The 15780-nt window shown below is 38.0% G+C and overlaps 1 protein-coding gene across 2 annotated transcripts in view; it reads left to right on the top strand.

The window, feature by feature from the left end:
* HHAT (hedgehog acyltransferase) overlaps positions 1 to 15780 on the top strand; it is a 144112-nt gene that overhangs the window by 75124 nt on the left and 53208 nt on the right. For both annotated transcript variants that reach the window (XM_027641686.1, XM_027641685.1), the window contains one exon: positions 11855 to 11999. In XM_027641686.1, coding sequence (XP_027497487.1) covers positions 11855 to 11999 — 145 coding nt within the window. The remainder of the gene's footprint in view (positions 1 to 11854; positions 12000 to 15780) is intronic.

Raw genomic sequence — 15780 nt, 5'->3', positions numbered from 1 at the left:
TCAGCTTACACAGTTCTGAACTTTCACGTTTCAGTAAGTTGTGTTATGAGAAGTTGTCTACATATCTTTTTTTCCCCCTAGAGATTAATTGTTAGTTATCAGTAAATTGGAACTGGATTAATTAATATTGTCTTTTCAGCAAAACATTATGTATAAAACAAAAATAAATGCTATGCGTTGTAAACTAGGCTTATCTGGGAACTTTATATTAAACGGGAGAAGTTTCATCGTGTTTCTAGCAATTTTTTTGTTTGTTTTTTTTTTTTTTTTAAATTTTCAAGTGATATTTAGACCTGTACTGAGCAAAGTAGTGCTTTGCTTCACTGATTCTATATTCATTTCTTACAGATGAACAGAGACTCCAGTGGTAACTCATTTGAAATCAGCGATAGAATTTGTATTGACTTTTAATAAATAATGTGTCAGATTTCTGAAAGAAAATGCTTATGGCTATCCTTCTTGCAGTGTTTTAATTTTTTTTCCTTAAGGAAAGCGACATATAGATCTATTAAAAAAATTAGATCTTGGTACAAAAATAGATTTAGAATTATTTAAACCTTAGAATAGCTGGCAACACCTTTAAATCAATGGATTTTTAAAAAAGAAATATTTGGAAATCATCCGAAAGGAATATGTAGCAAGGGTAGGTGAAGTTGGCAGATGGATAAAATTAAAGTTTTAATGTGAATTGAAACAGCAACATTTATCTTTTTAGTTCTTTCTTACAGTGAAAACATGTCATTCAGTTTAGTAAGATTTTTTTTTTTAATTGAGTTGTAAAGGTCTCTCTTTTAACAATCACACTATGATGAATTTTTAGTTTAAGATCTTATTTCTAGATTTATTTAGTAAGAAGCTAAATATGCCGTAAAAAATTCATTTTGAGAAACCAACTAATTTTAAGCATGGCATGTTTTAAAGTAATTTGTACTATCCTTGTAAGTGTTTTGGTTTTTTTTAAAGTATAAAATACTTTGATTTCTACATTTTCATTTATGGCTGGAATGAGGTGCACTAGTTAATTCTATTTCAGTATGCTGAAATTTCCTACCCAACCCCTCTTTGCAAAAGGGAAAATATTTTGTATGATGTCCATGATTTTGATTAGTGTGATTCCTCTTCTTTCCTCGAAAGAATGAACATACATTTGTCTTTACAGTTAAAATATCTCCAGTGTTTTGGATAACAGACATGTGGTACATCTGACAATTGATATCTTTAGCTTTGCAGAGAACAGAATTTTAGATGTCTTTCAGAGTTTAGGGGTGGGGGGTGGGTGGCCATTTTTTTTTTCTCTGCCTAATTTTGTTTACCCTGTTGATTCTGCTAGATGCATTAAAATCTCTACAGTTGTTCATTATAGTTATGCATTATATAGTGGTCCTGCAGACAGCTGGTGTGGAGCATGGAAAGGTTCTGACTGGTGAGCCTGACCTCTGGGCTGTGATTCGAAAGGGAATTAGCTGATCTAACAGCTCATTGCTATTGAAGAGGGAAAGGTTTAATTTCTCTTTCCTCCCTTCCTTGCAGTCTTGCCCCTTCCTCCTCCACATGCCTTCCTGCTGGAATCTTTGCTGAGCTGACTTAGCTCTTTACCCCAGCAGAAAGCTTTACTTCCTCTGGTTATTTTATTGCTAGATGATTTGACCAATGAAGAGGCATCTGAAAAGCACACAAACCAGTACAATGCAAGAACCAAAAACCAAGGAAAAGAAGTGGAAGAGGAGGAGCTCAACTACTTGGAACCTCCCTCTTGCAAATGTACCTAAGCAGTACAGGCTAGTAGATTGAGCCTCTGTGTTTAAAGGCAGTGGGACAAAGAAACCAATTAGTTTCCGCTGCAGTAATTATTCAGCCCTGTGTTAGGGCCCATATTCAGCCTAACCAAGCTCAAATTCCTGTGAATTTCACAGCCACTGAGTAAATGTATAACTATTTCCTTTAATGGCAGAATTTATTTTTGCATGTATAACTCACTTTGAACTGTTGTGAGATAAGTAAAGTTTCCTTCTGTAGCTGAGGCAAGATGTGACCAAACAATAGGAAGTCATTCAAGGGAGATATGTTTGTTGATCACCTTGTGAGATAAAATCTTTAATAATATCTCTGCAATAAATGAAGACTCTTCTCAGCTGTTCTTCAGCACACACTAGGCTTTGATCTCTGTTTTGCTTCATTTGGTGAGAAAAGTATTTATATCACTTGTTTACTGTTGTCAAGTATGTCTGGCCTTTTCTTTTTTACTAATAGTTTTGTTTAATTCATACATATTTTTATTGAAACGTGGTGATTCAATTGAGTGACAAGCTTTGCCAATGATACTTTCTTCATAACATTTTTGTATACTTGCTCTAGCCTTCTGTTGAGTTTGTCTCAACACACTCTCGTGAAGCCTTCCTCAAACTCACATTCTCTAATGCAGAATTGTTTTTTGAGATTAGGTACTACTCATAATGTCAAAACCTAGACCACTGGAAGGGGCTTGCCACCCACTCTGTACCCCTCACCTCAACCTTGAGTTCAGCCATATCATTGGTCTAACCAGAAATCTTTACTATCCAAAGTAGATGTACTCTGACTCAAAATTGGCAGAAACTTCCCTTCCTAGATGTGAAGGCAGACTTGTGACAACTGGTCTTTGTATGGTACCTAGAAGCAGCAAGCTGAGTTGTTGAGGTGCTGCTTTGTACTGAGCTGCTGAATGACCATCAAAGGTAAATAGGGGCTGGTTGATGTATCCTTATCATTACAGTGACTTCTAGCTTTGCCAACAATAATTCTGAGTCAAGCAATTCTTGCCACATTTCTGTTTTTGCTTGATTTTATTATTTTCTCTCTTCTCCACCCTCTTGTTAGGGTTCATTTGTCTTCACAGAAGTAAATCCCATAACATTTTGAGAACTCTGCTGACAATGCATGCACACAGACACACTTGCATTGGGACACTGTCTTTTTTTTTTCTGAGGGAGGTTCTTGCCTCATACTCAGTAACAAAGACTGAAAACATAGTAGGAGTTGTTTTGTGTGAGGGACAAGTGTATGCAATATGATACTGGCTTTTATATGCTGAATGACAAAAATGACTGCAGAAAGATTTCAGAGATAACACATTCTGTTGTTTCCTACCTTTTGAGTACAGGCATCCATTTTTTGTCAAATCTGTGCAAAAATTATTATTTTTTATGCCAGCACTGGAGAAACTGTTGTGATTTTCTGCCTGTCTTTAATCATTACTGCTCTGTTTCAGACCACAATGTCAGCTTGGAAGCCCCTTGCATAGCTGCTCAGCTGTCACAATAGAAAAAACTTTTCTCCCACCTACCAGAATTATTTACTCTTTGTTTTGGAGATGTTGGGCAGTTTTCTGCTGGCCAGTTCATAATGCAGTTTCAAAAGGAAGTAAATCATGCTGTGGTGTGAAAACAAGGCAGACTGATGGTGGTTATGTACTGCTTTGTTACAGTTACTTGAATACAGCCTCCCCCTGTGGTTCACCTCAAAAATTAGTCCAGGCATTAGGTGTCAGCAGTTACAGAAATACAAGTTAAAGTACTGAGGAGTGGTTGCACTCTGATCTTTCTACTGTGCCTTGAGCTACAGAAACTTGCCACAGGGGAAGTGAGGTCTGTATTTGCTGGGAGTGTTTATCAGATGTCTCCATGGGGATTATTACTGTGTATTATTTATTTGATAATAGTTTCATGATGGCAGTGTTGGGGAGGGCCATGAGGGCAGGATGAAAATGTATCACTAATGATTGATGAAGTTAAATCCCTTCCCAACTGGATTACAGTTTAAAAGGTAAAAATGTTAAAGTGTGGATGAGGGAGCTGAAAGAATCAGAATGAGCATAATGGGAACCAGAAGAACAAAACTAAGGATGTCAAGGACCTGGACACAGAGGAGAGTGTGCGACTCTCTCGATCAGTCCTCCTTGGTGAGAGCTGAGACACGTTTATAGGAGTATGTACACTGCCATTACTTGGTTAAATCCCTTGCTTTAAACATAAGACAGAAAAGAGGATGGTGCATTTCAATGCTGTTCATTTCACACTTTTCACAAGCTGCCACTTTAAAAAAATAAATGTTTGGGCAGGTTCTTTGATGGTGAAGAGTTAAATGTAGGAGCAAGTATAGAAATTTACTTTTGTGTATGTCAAACTTTCACACATGCATCTGTAAGTGTAGTGGATACATATGAACCGGTAGGAGGCTTTCTTCAAACAGAAGGGGGAGTTGGCTGTTTGCTGAGAGATGCTATAAATGTAGATCCTTCGGAAAATCTAAAAATGAAATGGTGCTAGTGCAAGACAGCGTTTTGTTGAGTGAATGTTTAGTAAGACATCAATAGAGAAGATGAGTATCTTCTCAAATGCTATATATAGCATTTATTCCTAAATTCAGAATCAAGTTCTATTTGTGAAAATAGATCTTAACTGACAGCTGCTTGATTTTAATTGTGTGGTCCTCTTTTTATAGGAGTGATGTAGGGAATTACAGGTTGTTTGCATCATCCTGTCTCTTGGTAAAATGCTGTCAGTTCCTGCCTTCATGTGTGAACTTTCTAGGAGCTAATTTTTACCTTTGCTTTGGAAGGAAAGTATATACCTTGAAAGGAAACAGGATATGACCTCAGGCCACAGTTCAGCTTGGGCAGAAAGAAGGGAACAACTGCAAGCAAAATAAAATGCAAGAAAAATAAAGCAAAGTGAAGTAAAGGGGACTGGTTCTAGGTTAGAGTTAGCTGAAGAACAGAGCAAACAGGAATAACTGCCATGATTCCTGAAGGGTACAGTGTATGTTGTTGGGGAAGTAAATTTATTCTTCTGTTTGGTGTGGAAGTTATTAATGGATAAGATCTGGTAGCACATCTCATTCACTTGCAGGCCTGTTCTTTACCTCATTACTGTTGCAACCCTAGGGACTCCACAGTTTCTTTTGGATTATTTCATAAATGAATATTTTGTGCATGTATTCAAACAGAATTCTTTATTTTTGTTGTGTTTCTGTTCTGTGGTACAGTCTCTACTCTCACTGTATTGAGCATCTGTCCCTCAGCTTCAGAGTGCAGGAGTGTGTATCCTATTGAGATGTCAGCCTCTCATCAGTTGCCTTTTCCCTGCTCCTGCTGATCTTTGAGCCTAACTTCTACTATCATTAATGAGCACATGTAGTCCCTCCCTTTGTTTCTGCAGTCTCCCAAACACACTTTTGTCACCATTACCCAATGACAATGTGAATTAAGAAGCATAAGATACCCTATTGCTTGGACTCAACCCATCTTCATTTCTGCTGCTCACTTTAAAAATTAAATAAGTTGACATTCTCTTTGGCAGAGCTTTGTCACAATTTTCAGCCTTTCCTCCGTCCCATCTGCTTCCCCAGCTGCTCAGTCACACCCTGCCCTCCATTTTCAGTGTGCTGAACTGCAGATAGATAAAATAGCCGGTAACTGTTAGTCAGGATGTGTCGCTTCCCTTCCCACTGTCCCATCTGCTCCTCGCTCTCTTTCAGCTCTTCACCCATGCTCCTGTTTTTATGCTGTCCCGTTATTTTTGGCAAATGGCTGCATTGCGGATGACCCAGATTCAGGGTATGCGTTGAGGTGTTCACTCTTGTGGTGATTCCTGGGGTTCAGGGTTAGACACTGAAGAGTTGGCTTGTCATTTAACTGAGCACATTTTCTGAAAGGAAGCACTTTTAAGATTGACTAGGTGGTCTCTCTTGCCTCTGTAGAAAAGTATCGAAATTGGGGGCGGGGAGGGGTTTATTCTTCAGTTGTGGTACAGTGGAGGGTGAAAACTGAAGCTCAGAAAACTGCACTGGCAAATGGAACTCCAGCAAGTGATTTGAGTTCTTTTCCAAGCATTTTGCTGATATGCATAAAAGCAGCACCCGTGCCCCTCCCCGTACTGGGCACCTTTTCCCACAAACATTTTACCCATCCGTGTACTCTCCCAAAAAATCCTTGTAAACCCTAAATAGCAGACTACTGCAAAGAATTTAGGTTTTGTGACATAAAGATGAGTCAACATCGTATTAGCATTATTTGTCTAATAAAAACCGTCAGGAAATAGAAAAGATGCAATTTTACTAACTGTAGGAAGCACACTTACTCTCCTCTCATACCCTAGGAGAAGCAGTGAAAGACAATGCAGGTCTTGGTATTACATTCATGGTAGTTAATTTTACTTGATTTCTTTAACACAACAAATAGTACAGTTTCTATATCTTATTTTAAAATTATTATGGATAAGTTGACTGATAGGTTTAAGTGGGAGAGAATGAAATCTGTAGTAGTACAGTATAGTAGTACAATACTGTATGTTTAAAAAAAGAAAACTCTTCTAAAGTTGTCCTAGATGAAAATAGAATAATGTAATCTCTAATTTTGCAGTTCATAGTACTAAGCATGTTTCATGTCACTCTGGCCATAGCATCTTGACAGTCTTATTCCACAGTGCACATGTTCACATACGAAATAATTCAACTGCTTCTCCAATTTCATCATATGCCGTGCGCTTGGATTATCAATTCTCTGGATGGGTAGCTCAAAAAGATATAAATGTGAATATTTGTTTTACTCCATGAAGATGGACGCTTGTTTAATTTGTGGGCAGTTTAATTCATTTACATGGTACTTGTTAAAGTATTTTTAGTATAAGCAAAAACCTATACTTATCACTGACTTGATGTAGAAGTTTTCTTTAACCTGTCTCAGAACAACTGTATAAATGAGATGTGTTGCAAATGCAGCGTGCTTAGATGTTTTCCATCTTCTGAACATTCGCTAAAAAGGTACCAGCTAATGTCTCTCAGGGGAGGCTTCTTGCTACTTGACACTCTGTCATCAGGCTGGGTTTGCAGTGTGGTAGAAAACATGCACCCCAGTTCCTGAGCCCTCCCTAAACCAGTCTGATGCCTTTGGCCTGCTCCCAAAACAAGCTACTGCAGTTGGATTCAGCAGCCCTCTGAACAGTGAACCTTTGGGTCATTCCAAATCCCCAGGGTGCCACCACTGTTGCTAGAAGAAGTTTAGGAATGGTTACCATAGGAAAATGTAGGATTACTTCCCTGATGAAATACTGGTGGATATATTTCTGCAAAAGACTTCAGTGTGATATTTTGTATAGGATTGCCTAGTTTTCACTGCTGTACAGAATTTGGCCTTAGGTGTCTCCTCAACTTCACAGAAACATAGAATGGTTTGGTTTGTAAGGGACCTTAAAATCACCTGCTTCTAATGCCCCTGTCGTGGCCAGGAGCACCTTTCACTAAACCAGGGTGCTCAGAGCACCATCCAACCTGGCCTTGAACACTTCCAGGGATGGGGCATCCCTGACTTCTCTGGGCAGCCTGTTCCAGTGCCTCACCACCCTCACAGCAAAGAATTGTTTTCTAGTATCAAATCTAAAGCTACGCTCTTTCAGTTTGAAGAGATTTCCCCTTGTCCTGTCACTAATTTGGGCTCGTCCTGTCACTACCAACTTCCACATGGAAGGGAAGGACTTAACCTGGTCAGTATTCCCCAAAGTATTTTCTCTGTTGTTGGCTAACTAGGAGATGTAAATGCATTTATCTGGACCTTCAATTTCATCTTTCCATGCCATTCAGTAATATTGTTGTGCACAGTCCTGTAAAAATGCAGATTTATTGTTGATGAGCTTTAACTCACCTTAGGGAGAAGTTCTTTAAGTTGTGGTCTGCTCTCTGAAGCCACTTCTCCTGCCATGTTCGTATATTTTGCATTCATAGTGGTGTAACTACATTGCAAAGCACGTGAAATAAGTATTTTCTCTCTAACTCAAAATTACTTTTTCCATGTGCTTTACCTTGACTCTTAATTCTAACCTAAATGATCTGTTCTGGTGTGTGTTGTCCTTCATAAGCTATCTTTCTTAAGAAACAACCATTATACAAGCTTCCCATTTCTGGCTTGGTTCTAGAGGCTAAATGTGATGTGCATGTGTAACTTGAAAAGGTTTTAGGAATGGAAATGTTTGGACCTTTCAATTTTTTTCATGCCTGTCTTCCTCCACCACTCTCAAACACATACACAGATTTACTTGTCAAGGTACCCTGCTACATGATAGTATCATTTATTTTTGTAAGGGGACTCAGAAGGCTCAGTTGAGAGAGATCTGATGGCAGCCAATTCTGCTCTACCCAAAGATGTGCAGAGGGAAGTTTATCCGACATCTGGCAAAAATGTCTGAGGCTGATCTTCATTTACAGCAGGAGTGGGTTTAGAATAATAACCCAAGCTCCATTCAGCTCCAGGAAAGGTAGACTGAGCCAACCTTTTATTAGTCACCTTCTATGTCATGCCACATGCCTTTGGGCTGAGCATCTTGACAATATATCTATTTTTTGTGTAGTTTAAATGCTACACTCCTTTTATTTCACAATGTGTGGGGAGGTGGGTATTACTAAAAGTAAAATTTGGTGAAGTATTGAAGCAAGATTACAAGCAAGATGGAGCATTGATGGGAGATGCAAATATAAGGGTTTCAGCCAAGCAGCCAAGGCTTCGTTGTCATTTTAACAGTACGTGCTCTTTTACCCCTCTACCTTGTGGCCTTATTTCCAACAGGAAAAGAGGAGAGAAAGAGAGACATCAGTAAAATCCAGAGAAACACCACAAATCCATAGCAGTTGTTTTTATTGCTGTAATGGAGGATATTGTTAAAAGCATTAAATAACATAATGAAGAGTTGTGGGTGCGGAGGGTTTTTTAATTTTGCTTTGATATAAACAACTTGTTGTACATTCAGAAAAATCTCCATGCTTGTAGATACTTAAATAAAAAAATCTTATTGTTGTTTATCTAGATCAGCCTTATTTCTTTTTCTAAATAATGCTAAATAAGGCTAAATAATGCTTCCAGTATATTAATCTGCTCACAATAGCTGCTTGGATACTTTCCTATTTAGCTTTTTCTAGATGACTTGAGATGTTTAAAGAATGTGCTCTTTTTTTACCTTCATTGCAGCTGAATAAAAGTGGCGTTTACATCAAGGACTGTCAGGAAAATGTGTACTGCTTTTTTGGATCAATGCCTAGCAAAGTTAATGGAAATTAGCTACAGCAAAATCCAGAAAAGGTTCAGTGTTTGTCTAAACCGTTTCTGTCTTAAACTGCTCCTTTATACCTTATAAATGGCTAAAGGCTTTTATGGTCTATACTACAGTTAACTTGCATTGTTTAACATGAAGCACTTTTGTAGAGTGTGGTGTACTATATGTGACAGTTTAATTTATTTTTTTAGTAACTCCATTTAAAAAAAAAGTAGAACTTTTTAAGCTATTCATATTTTAGTCATACCGCTTTGGGTTGTAAAACAGGCAGACTTTGCAAACTTACTGAGTCTGATCAGTACGCTGACGGAAAATACAGTTCAGCACCACCTGTCTGATGGATTGTACATTTCTATGTACAACTTGAGCAGAAGATTTTTTACCCTTTCTTAATTCAAACTGTTTTCCCTTAGTGTTGACAAATAAGCTTGATAGACAGAGGGAGAGTGAAAGACGATGCTCTTTTTGAGCTGCAGGTTAGTCAGAATTAGTTAGCATAGAAGCAGGTAAGTTTGGTGACTCAACAAAAAAGTTCAAGCTAGCATGATCTTAGCTTCTTGTTATTCAAACCTGGTTGTTAACATGGATTTAATAGCAAGATTTTGAATGTTTTTCTCTGTGTGCACACACATTCTGAAATTGCTTACATTTTTCGTATGCGCGACATACATTCAATCTATACATTTCTGGAAGAGAAAAACTTAAGATGTCCTCTGTGAGTGTGTGATCAGAAGGAGAATGTATTGGAAGTCCTTGGGCAGCTTTGGGGATGCAAAGTACTAGAAAGGGAAAAAGTTATTTCACTGAGTAACTGTCTATGTCAGTGAATATTTATATAATTATATTATATTCTCTACTTTTCTCCTATCATGCCCTAGTTTTCATGCAAAATTTTCAGAGAAAAATCTCAGTCTCTGTTTTCTTACATGACTGTTTTTCACAGCGTTGTATGGAAGATTGACTATTGCTGTATTGTACATACAGCCTATGTAGAGCTTTCCTTAAACCTTATTTATCTCCGTTTTTGTGCTGACTCAAACTGACTCATACTAGACAGAGCTCTGACTGGGGCTAACATTCAATTTAGCAGAGATTTACTTTGCAGTAATATGTTGAAATTGTATTTTTATCCCTGTAACTGCAATTTATTTGAAGATTTGTCACTAGCGGTAGAAACACTGTTTTGATGTTTACAGAACTAGCAATTTAATTTTCTAGATCTGTATTTTTAGGCCTGTTTTGAGCATGTGTTTCTGTTATTTCAGGTATCTGAGCATGAATTCTGGTCTGGCTGTAGCTATTAAAGATTAATTACTGCTCTTTTTTTTCTCCTGATGCTGCAGTCACAAGATTTTGTTTTCTGCAACGTCATCACTTGTGACGTGGAGGCTGAGCAACCCCCTGAGACTTTCCTTAGTTTCCGTGCCCTGGCAAATACTCATCACTTCACACAAAACATTCAGTCTTTTGTAGATTCAAGCACTATGTACAGAGGTTTTCAGCCCAGGGCCATGATGAACAAGGTATTTTTCCTTGTGCAGTAATGAGACAATATTTCCTTGTGAAGTGCTGTTATGGTCTTTAAAATTTCTTCTAGCAGCTGAATATTGGAGGTAGCTAAAACTCTCATCCTTCTTTTACCATCTTCCTGCAGTCTCTATACTGCACTCACACCTCAGGTGATAATGCCAAATACAGATTAAAAAAAAATGTAAACTAGTATATAGTTGAGAGAGACCTACTTCATTTGTATCATTAGAACAACAGTACCAAAACCTTTACAATGGATAATTATGCTTCTCGAACATGAGCAGTAATATTTGCACTGACAAAAAAATTTGGGATTGTGTCTATATGTATTTTTTTAGATATATCTATTTAAGAGTCATTGCTATAACCAGTTCTGATCTGACTCCAGAATCTTTCAGTGATGACTTATTAATCAATCAAGGATTCATGACTTCTGAAGTTGTTTGATGTTGTGTACTGAAGTGCTTTATTCTATGTTGGAACCTATTGGATAGTATTACCCCTAGAATCATGTTGTTACTGTTGGCATCCTCAGTAAAAATTCATCAAGGAGAACATTTAATAAGAAAACAATTAAGACATTAAATGTATAGAAATGTGTCCAGTTCTGGGCTCCCCACTAAAGAGACATGAACATACTGGAGAGAGTCCAGCCAAGTGAATGAAACCTCTGCTGTTAAGAGGAGAAGTGGAGAGAGCTGGGACTGTTCAACAGGGAGAAGAGAATACTTGGGAATCTTATCCATGTGTATAAAATACCTAATTGTAGGGGAGAAGAAATCGAAGGCAGACTCTTCTCAGTGGTGTATAGTGACAGGACAAAAGGCAGTGGGCTTTAGGCTGAAATGCAAGAAATTCCATCTAACCTAAAAAAATCTTTTTTAACTGTGAGGGGGTTGGCCCAGTAAGGTTGTGCAGTCTTCATCATCGGAGATATTCAAAACCCAACCAGACACAGTCCTGAGTAGCCCGCTTCAGCTGACCCTGCTTTGATGTCCTTTCTAGGTAACCTCCAGAGATCCTTTTCAACCACAGCTATGATTCGACACCACTTTTTATTATAAAGTCATACTCAAACTTAAATGGCAGTGGTGAGAAGTTGTGTTAGATATTTTAAAATCTGTTCCATAAGGATTTGAACTTCTGTATAGAAGTTGTTTGTCATAACAGCAATGTCTTTTTCTAAGGTTGCTTGAAAATCTGCAGGGATTGTTAACTTCATCTGCACCTTTTCTTTTACCCCTCAGGAACGTTTCTTCTCGCCAAGAATTCGTCGTCGACTTCATGCTGTCCTAGCATCTGTTAGCACTTCAATGTTGATTTTATCAAATCTAATATTTCTTGGAGGAAATCAAGTTGGAAAAATCTACTGGAACAGGATCTTTATGGAAGGCAAGTTTATTTTTATGTGCTTTCTAGATAATAGAACTTTCCAAATATTACCTTGGGTGGGCTGAGCCAGGTTCTTCTCTCAGTGCACTAACTGGGAGTAACTTTTTTTCTGGTCCTGTTCAAAACAATCAAAAATCTGTCTGACAAAACCTAAATAACTAAGCAGGCTGCATGACTATGAAGACACATTGCCTTTCTCCCATCAAGTCTACAAAGAAAGTTATCAGACTTCTCTGTCAATGAAATTACTGAAGATTAAATAATAAATGTGTGACAAGGTAACAAGGTTGGATTTTTTTTCCCCCATTCTGCATTTCATGTACATCAGTAAGAATAGGCATACTAAAGCTAACCCCATAGATTCTGTGGAAGGTTAGTGGATGAGATCTGCATGATACAGCATAATTGAACCATTAATTGGGGTTTTTTTGTAGTGAATCTGATGTCAGGGTAGGGACCTACTGACTATTGAGGACAAGTCTGAGGACAGGGGAGCTTGGGTGACAGTATCAGCCTGTGGTGTTGCTCAGTAAGCAATTAGTGACACTGTGCTGTGAGCTGACACAGGAGACAAATTAAGCTTTAATTTTTCTCTCAGAGCTCAGTGTAAGTAGGACCAATTTTCTTTTTAGTGTTATTCCTGCCACAGGCCCATATTGTCAAATAAGGATCTCATGGAGGAATATTTCTTCCTCATAAAGGAAGTACTAATAGGCTTCTGTGCCTAGAAGCATTCTCCTACAAAGACCACACTGTCTATTGCTCCTTCGTGAGGTGTTTTCTCCTCTTGATCCTTGCAATGGCTTAGAAGTCAGTTCTGGAGATCCAAGGTCCTACTTAAGCATCCCAAAACAATGAAACTCTTAAAGAGTAAGTTATGTACATGAATGAAATGGTTTATCTTCTGTACTGAAGAAAAAAAATATTCAAACAGCTCAAAGAAAGGTACATTTTTAGCATAAAATATAGTGAAGCTTTTTGTTAATACTGAGCAGGAAAGACAGAGTGAAGTATTAGTTCATGTTTAGTTTTTGCTCTTAAAGCATAAAATATTTGTTTTCTGTTTTCTTAAAAGGCTTTATTTTCTTTTAAATTCTTTCCTTTCAGTTAATTGGCTAATAGTTTCAGTGGAAAAATTAGCTGAGAGAAAAAATTTGGAAGTAAAATTAGACGTCACTTCTTATCTATTAAAAAAAAAAGGGCACTAATGAAATTGTGCATTTCAGGTTTATAGCTTCATACAAATTATTTTCATAATGGTATTTGTATATTATAAATAAAGAAGTATACCTTCCTCTTCGGAAGGGTTAGCAGTTCACAGAATTCTGGGGTTTGAAACTGATGAATGACAATGTTTTATTAAGTAGAATGGTATTTAATTAAACCAGATCAATTATTGATTGTTTTTCTATATTTGGTTTGCTGGTGGGTTTTTTTAATAGTTTTTTTATCTATTGGTCTTGCACTAAATACATAGTTACTTCAGGATTAGGTACCAGACATCTAAGACAGGAATAGGAAATTAATTTAGTCATTTGCATCTTTGTTTCCATGATATGTTAATCAAATTAACTTTATTTTTGGAACATGAAAGCTTTTGCTTAGTGCAGCTCATACTCTACTAGTAGAAATTTCCAGTATTTAGCTTTATATGCCTGTGTTCTTAGATCACTCAGATTACTGCGACCATATTCTTTAGCTGCATTGTTGTTCTGACAATTCAGATGTACAAACTGAAACATATACTAAGATTTTATTGCATCTGCACTCCTGCTCCATTGTTGTTCCGTTGTGGTTTTCATACTATGGAACAAATGAGGCAGCCCCTGGTATCAATACAGACTGGAGGATGAACAGACTGAAAGCGGTCCTGCCAAGAAGAACTTGTGTTTGCTGGTGAATTAGAGGCTGGACATGACCCAGCAATGTTCACTTGCAGCCCAGAAAGCCAGTTGTGGCTGTATCAAAAGTAGTGTGGCCAGCAAGGTGAGGAAGGGGATGCTGCCCCTCTGTTCTGCTCTGGTGAGACTCCACCTGGAGCACTGCATCCAGCTCTGGGGTCCCCAGCACAGGAAGAAAGGATGTTGACCTGTTGGAGTGAGTCCAGAGGAGGCCACCATGAGGATTAGAGGGATGGAGCACCTCTCCTATGATGAAAGGCTGGGAGAATTGGGATTGTTCAGCCTGGAAAAGAGAAGGCTTCAGGGTGACCTAATTGCGACCTTCCAGTCCCTGAAGGGAAACTACAAGACAGATGGAGAAGAACTTTTTAGAAGAGCATGTAGTGACAGTGCAAGAGGGAATGGTTTTAAACTGAGAATAGATTTAGATTAGATAATAGGAAAAAATTCTTTGCTGTGAGGGTGGTGAGACACTGGAACAGGTTGCCCAGAGAAGCTGTTGATGTCCCACCCCTGGAACACTCAAGGGCAGGTTGAACGGGGCTTTGAGCAACCTAGTCTAGTGAAAGGTGTCCCTGCCCATGGCAGAGGCATTGGAACTAGATGATCTTTAAGGTCCCTTCCAACTTAAGCTGTTATATAATTCCATAATTCTGTGATTGAAGGCCGGTCAAATCCAGAAGGACTATTCAGATCTGAAGTCTTCAATTTCTAGTAAATTTAAGTGTTGGTCTGTAGGAGACATAACAAAAATCTACATTTGGAGTGTAGAACGCTAAAAAATAAAGTTCAGGAAACCTAAGCAGGGTTTTGCAATACTCTAAAAACAGAGAGTAGACATTTGTATTTGGAGGACATCTCTACATTCTCAGCAACCTGAGCAGCAGGATTTGAGATTGGTTGATGGAGGTGGAAGAAGGCTCTGTACCAATAGTGTGACATAAAATCCCTCTGAGGTAAGGAATAGAGATGAAGTAAGGAATAGGGAGCTGTGGAAACAAAGGTGACTGCTTTCACATCAGCTGCAAAGAATAGTCAGTTTGTTTGCTTTGTCCAAATCCCACAGAATTATGTCTACAAAGATTTGTATGGATAGGAAGAAAATAGAAGATGTCCATTTCATGGTTTGTAAATGTAACTGGCATTTGTAGATCACTAACAAACTTGATCAAGAACATATATGCTAAATGCCAGCAATAAAATGCATCTCAGATCTGCAGGTTTAGGTGCAGCATTAGATGTTGTGCGTGGCATTTTCAGGTCCAGCAAGTGAATGATCCTCAGAATATCAGTGTTTTAAAGCCCAAAATGCTCAGTATATAGCACTTTGTAGGCAGAAATTAGAAGTTCTGTTGTATAATATCTAAAAACAGTGCTTGAAGAGTATTTTCCCATTAGCATGTTGTGTGACAGTGACACAAATTTAAAAGGACAAACTCTTAAAAGGAAGATTTACTTGTGCTTAAGATGTGTGAAATGCGCTTCTAGTTTTGCTCTTTGGTTACTTAAGAGGATCTACTGTGTTTTTTTGCAAAGACTGAGTATTATAAAATATCTATATAGTTATCTGAAAGTGGGGAGGAGAAAACATGGATATGAAAGCAGTTAAACCCCAGAGCCAACACAGTGCAAAGAGAACTGTGCAAGTGAGGTACCTTTATTATCAAAACTTTGTGGATTGCTTTCTAGGAACAGGATTTAGATGAGGTTTCCCAGAATTTCTTGACTGATATTTGAACTGTTTTGCAGTGCTTTGGCAGTACTTTTCACAGGTCCTGTATCACTAACAAGGGAGTTTGATATCTGAGCATGTCAGGTAGCAGTATTTTTAGCATTTATTTGCTTTCCTCATGTGAAAAATAGATTGAATTTATCTGGCT

The sequence above is a fragment of the Corapipo altera genome, unplaced genomic scaffold (genome assembly GCF_003945725.1).
Source record: "Corapipo altera isolate COAL_440 unplaced genomic scaffold, ASM394572v1 48b, whole genome shotgun sequence".
NCBI classification, from domain to species: domain Eukaryota; kingdom Metazoa; phylum Chordata; class Aves; order Passeriformes; family Pipridae; genus Corapipo; species Corapipo altera.
The sequence above is the reverse complement of the archived record's forward strand: the minus strand, read 5'-3'. Positions and strand labels throughout refer to the sequence as shown.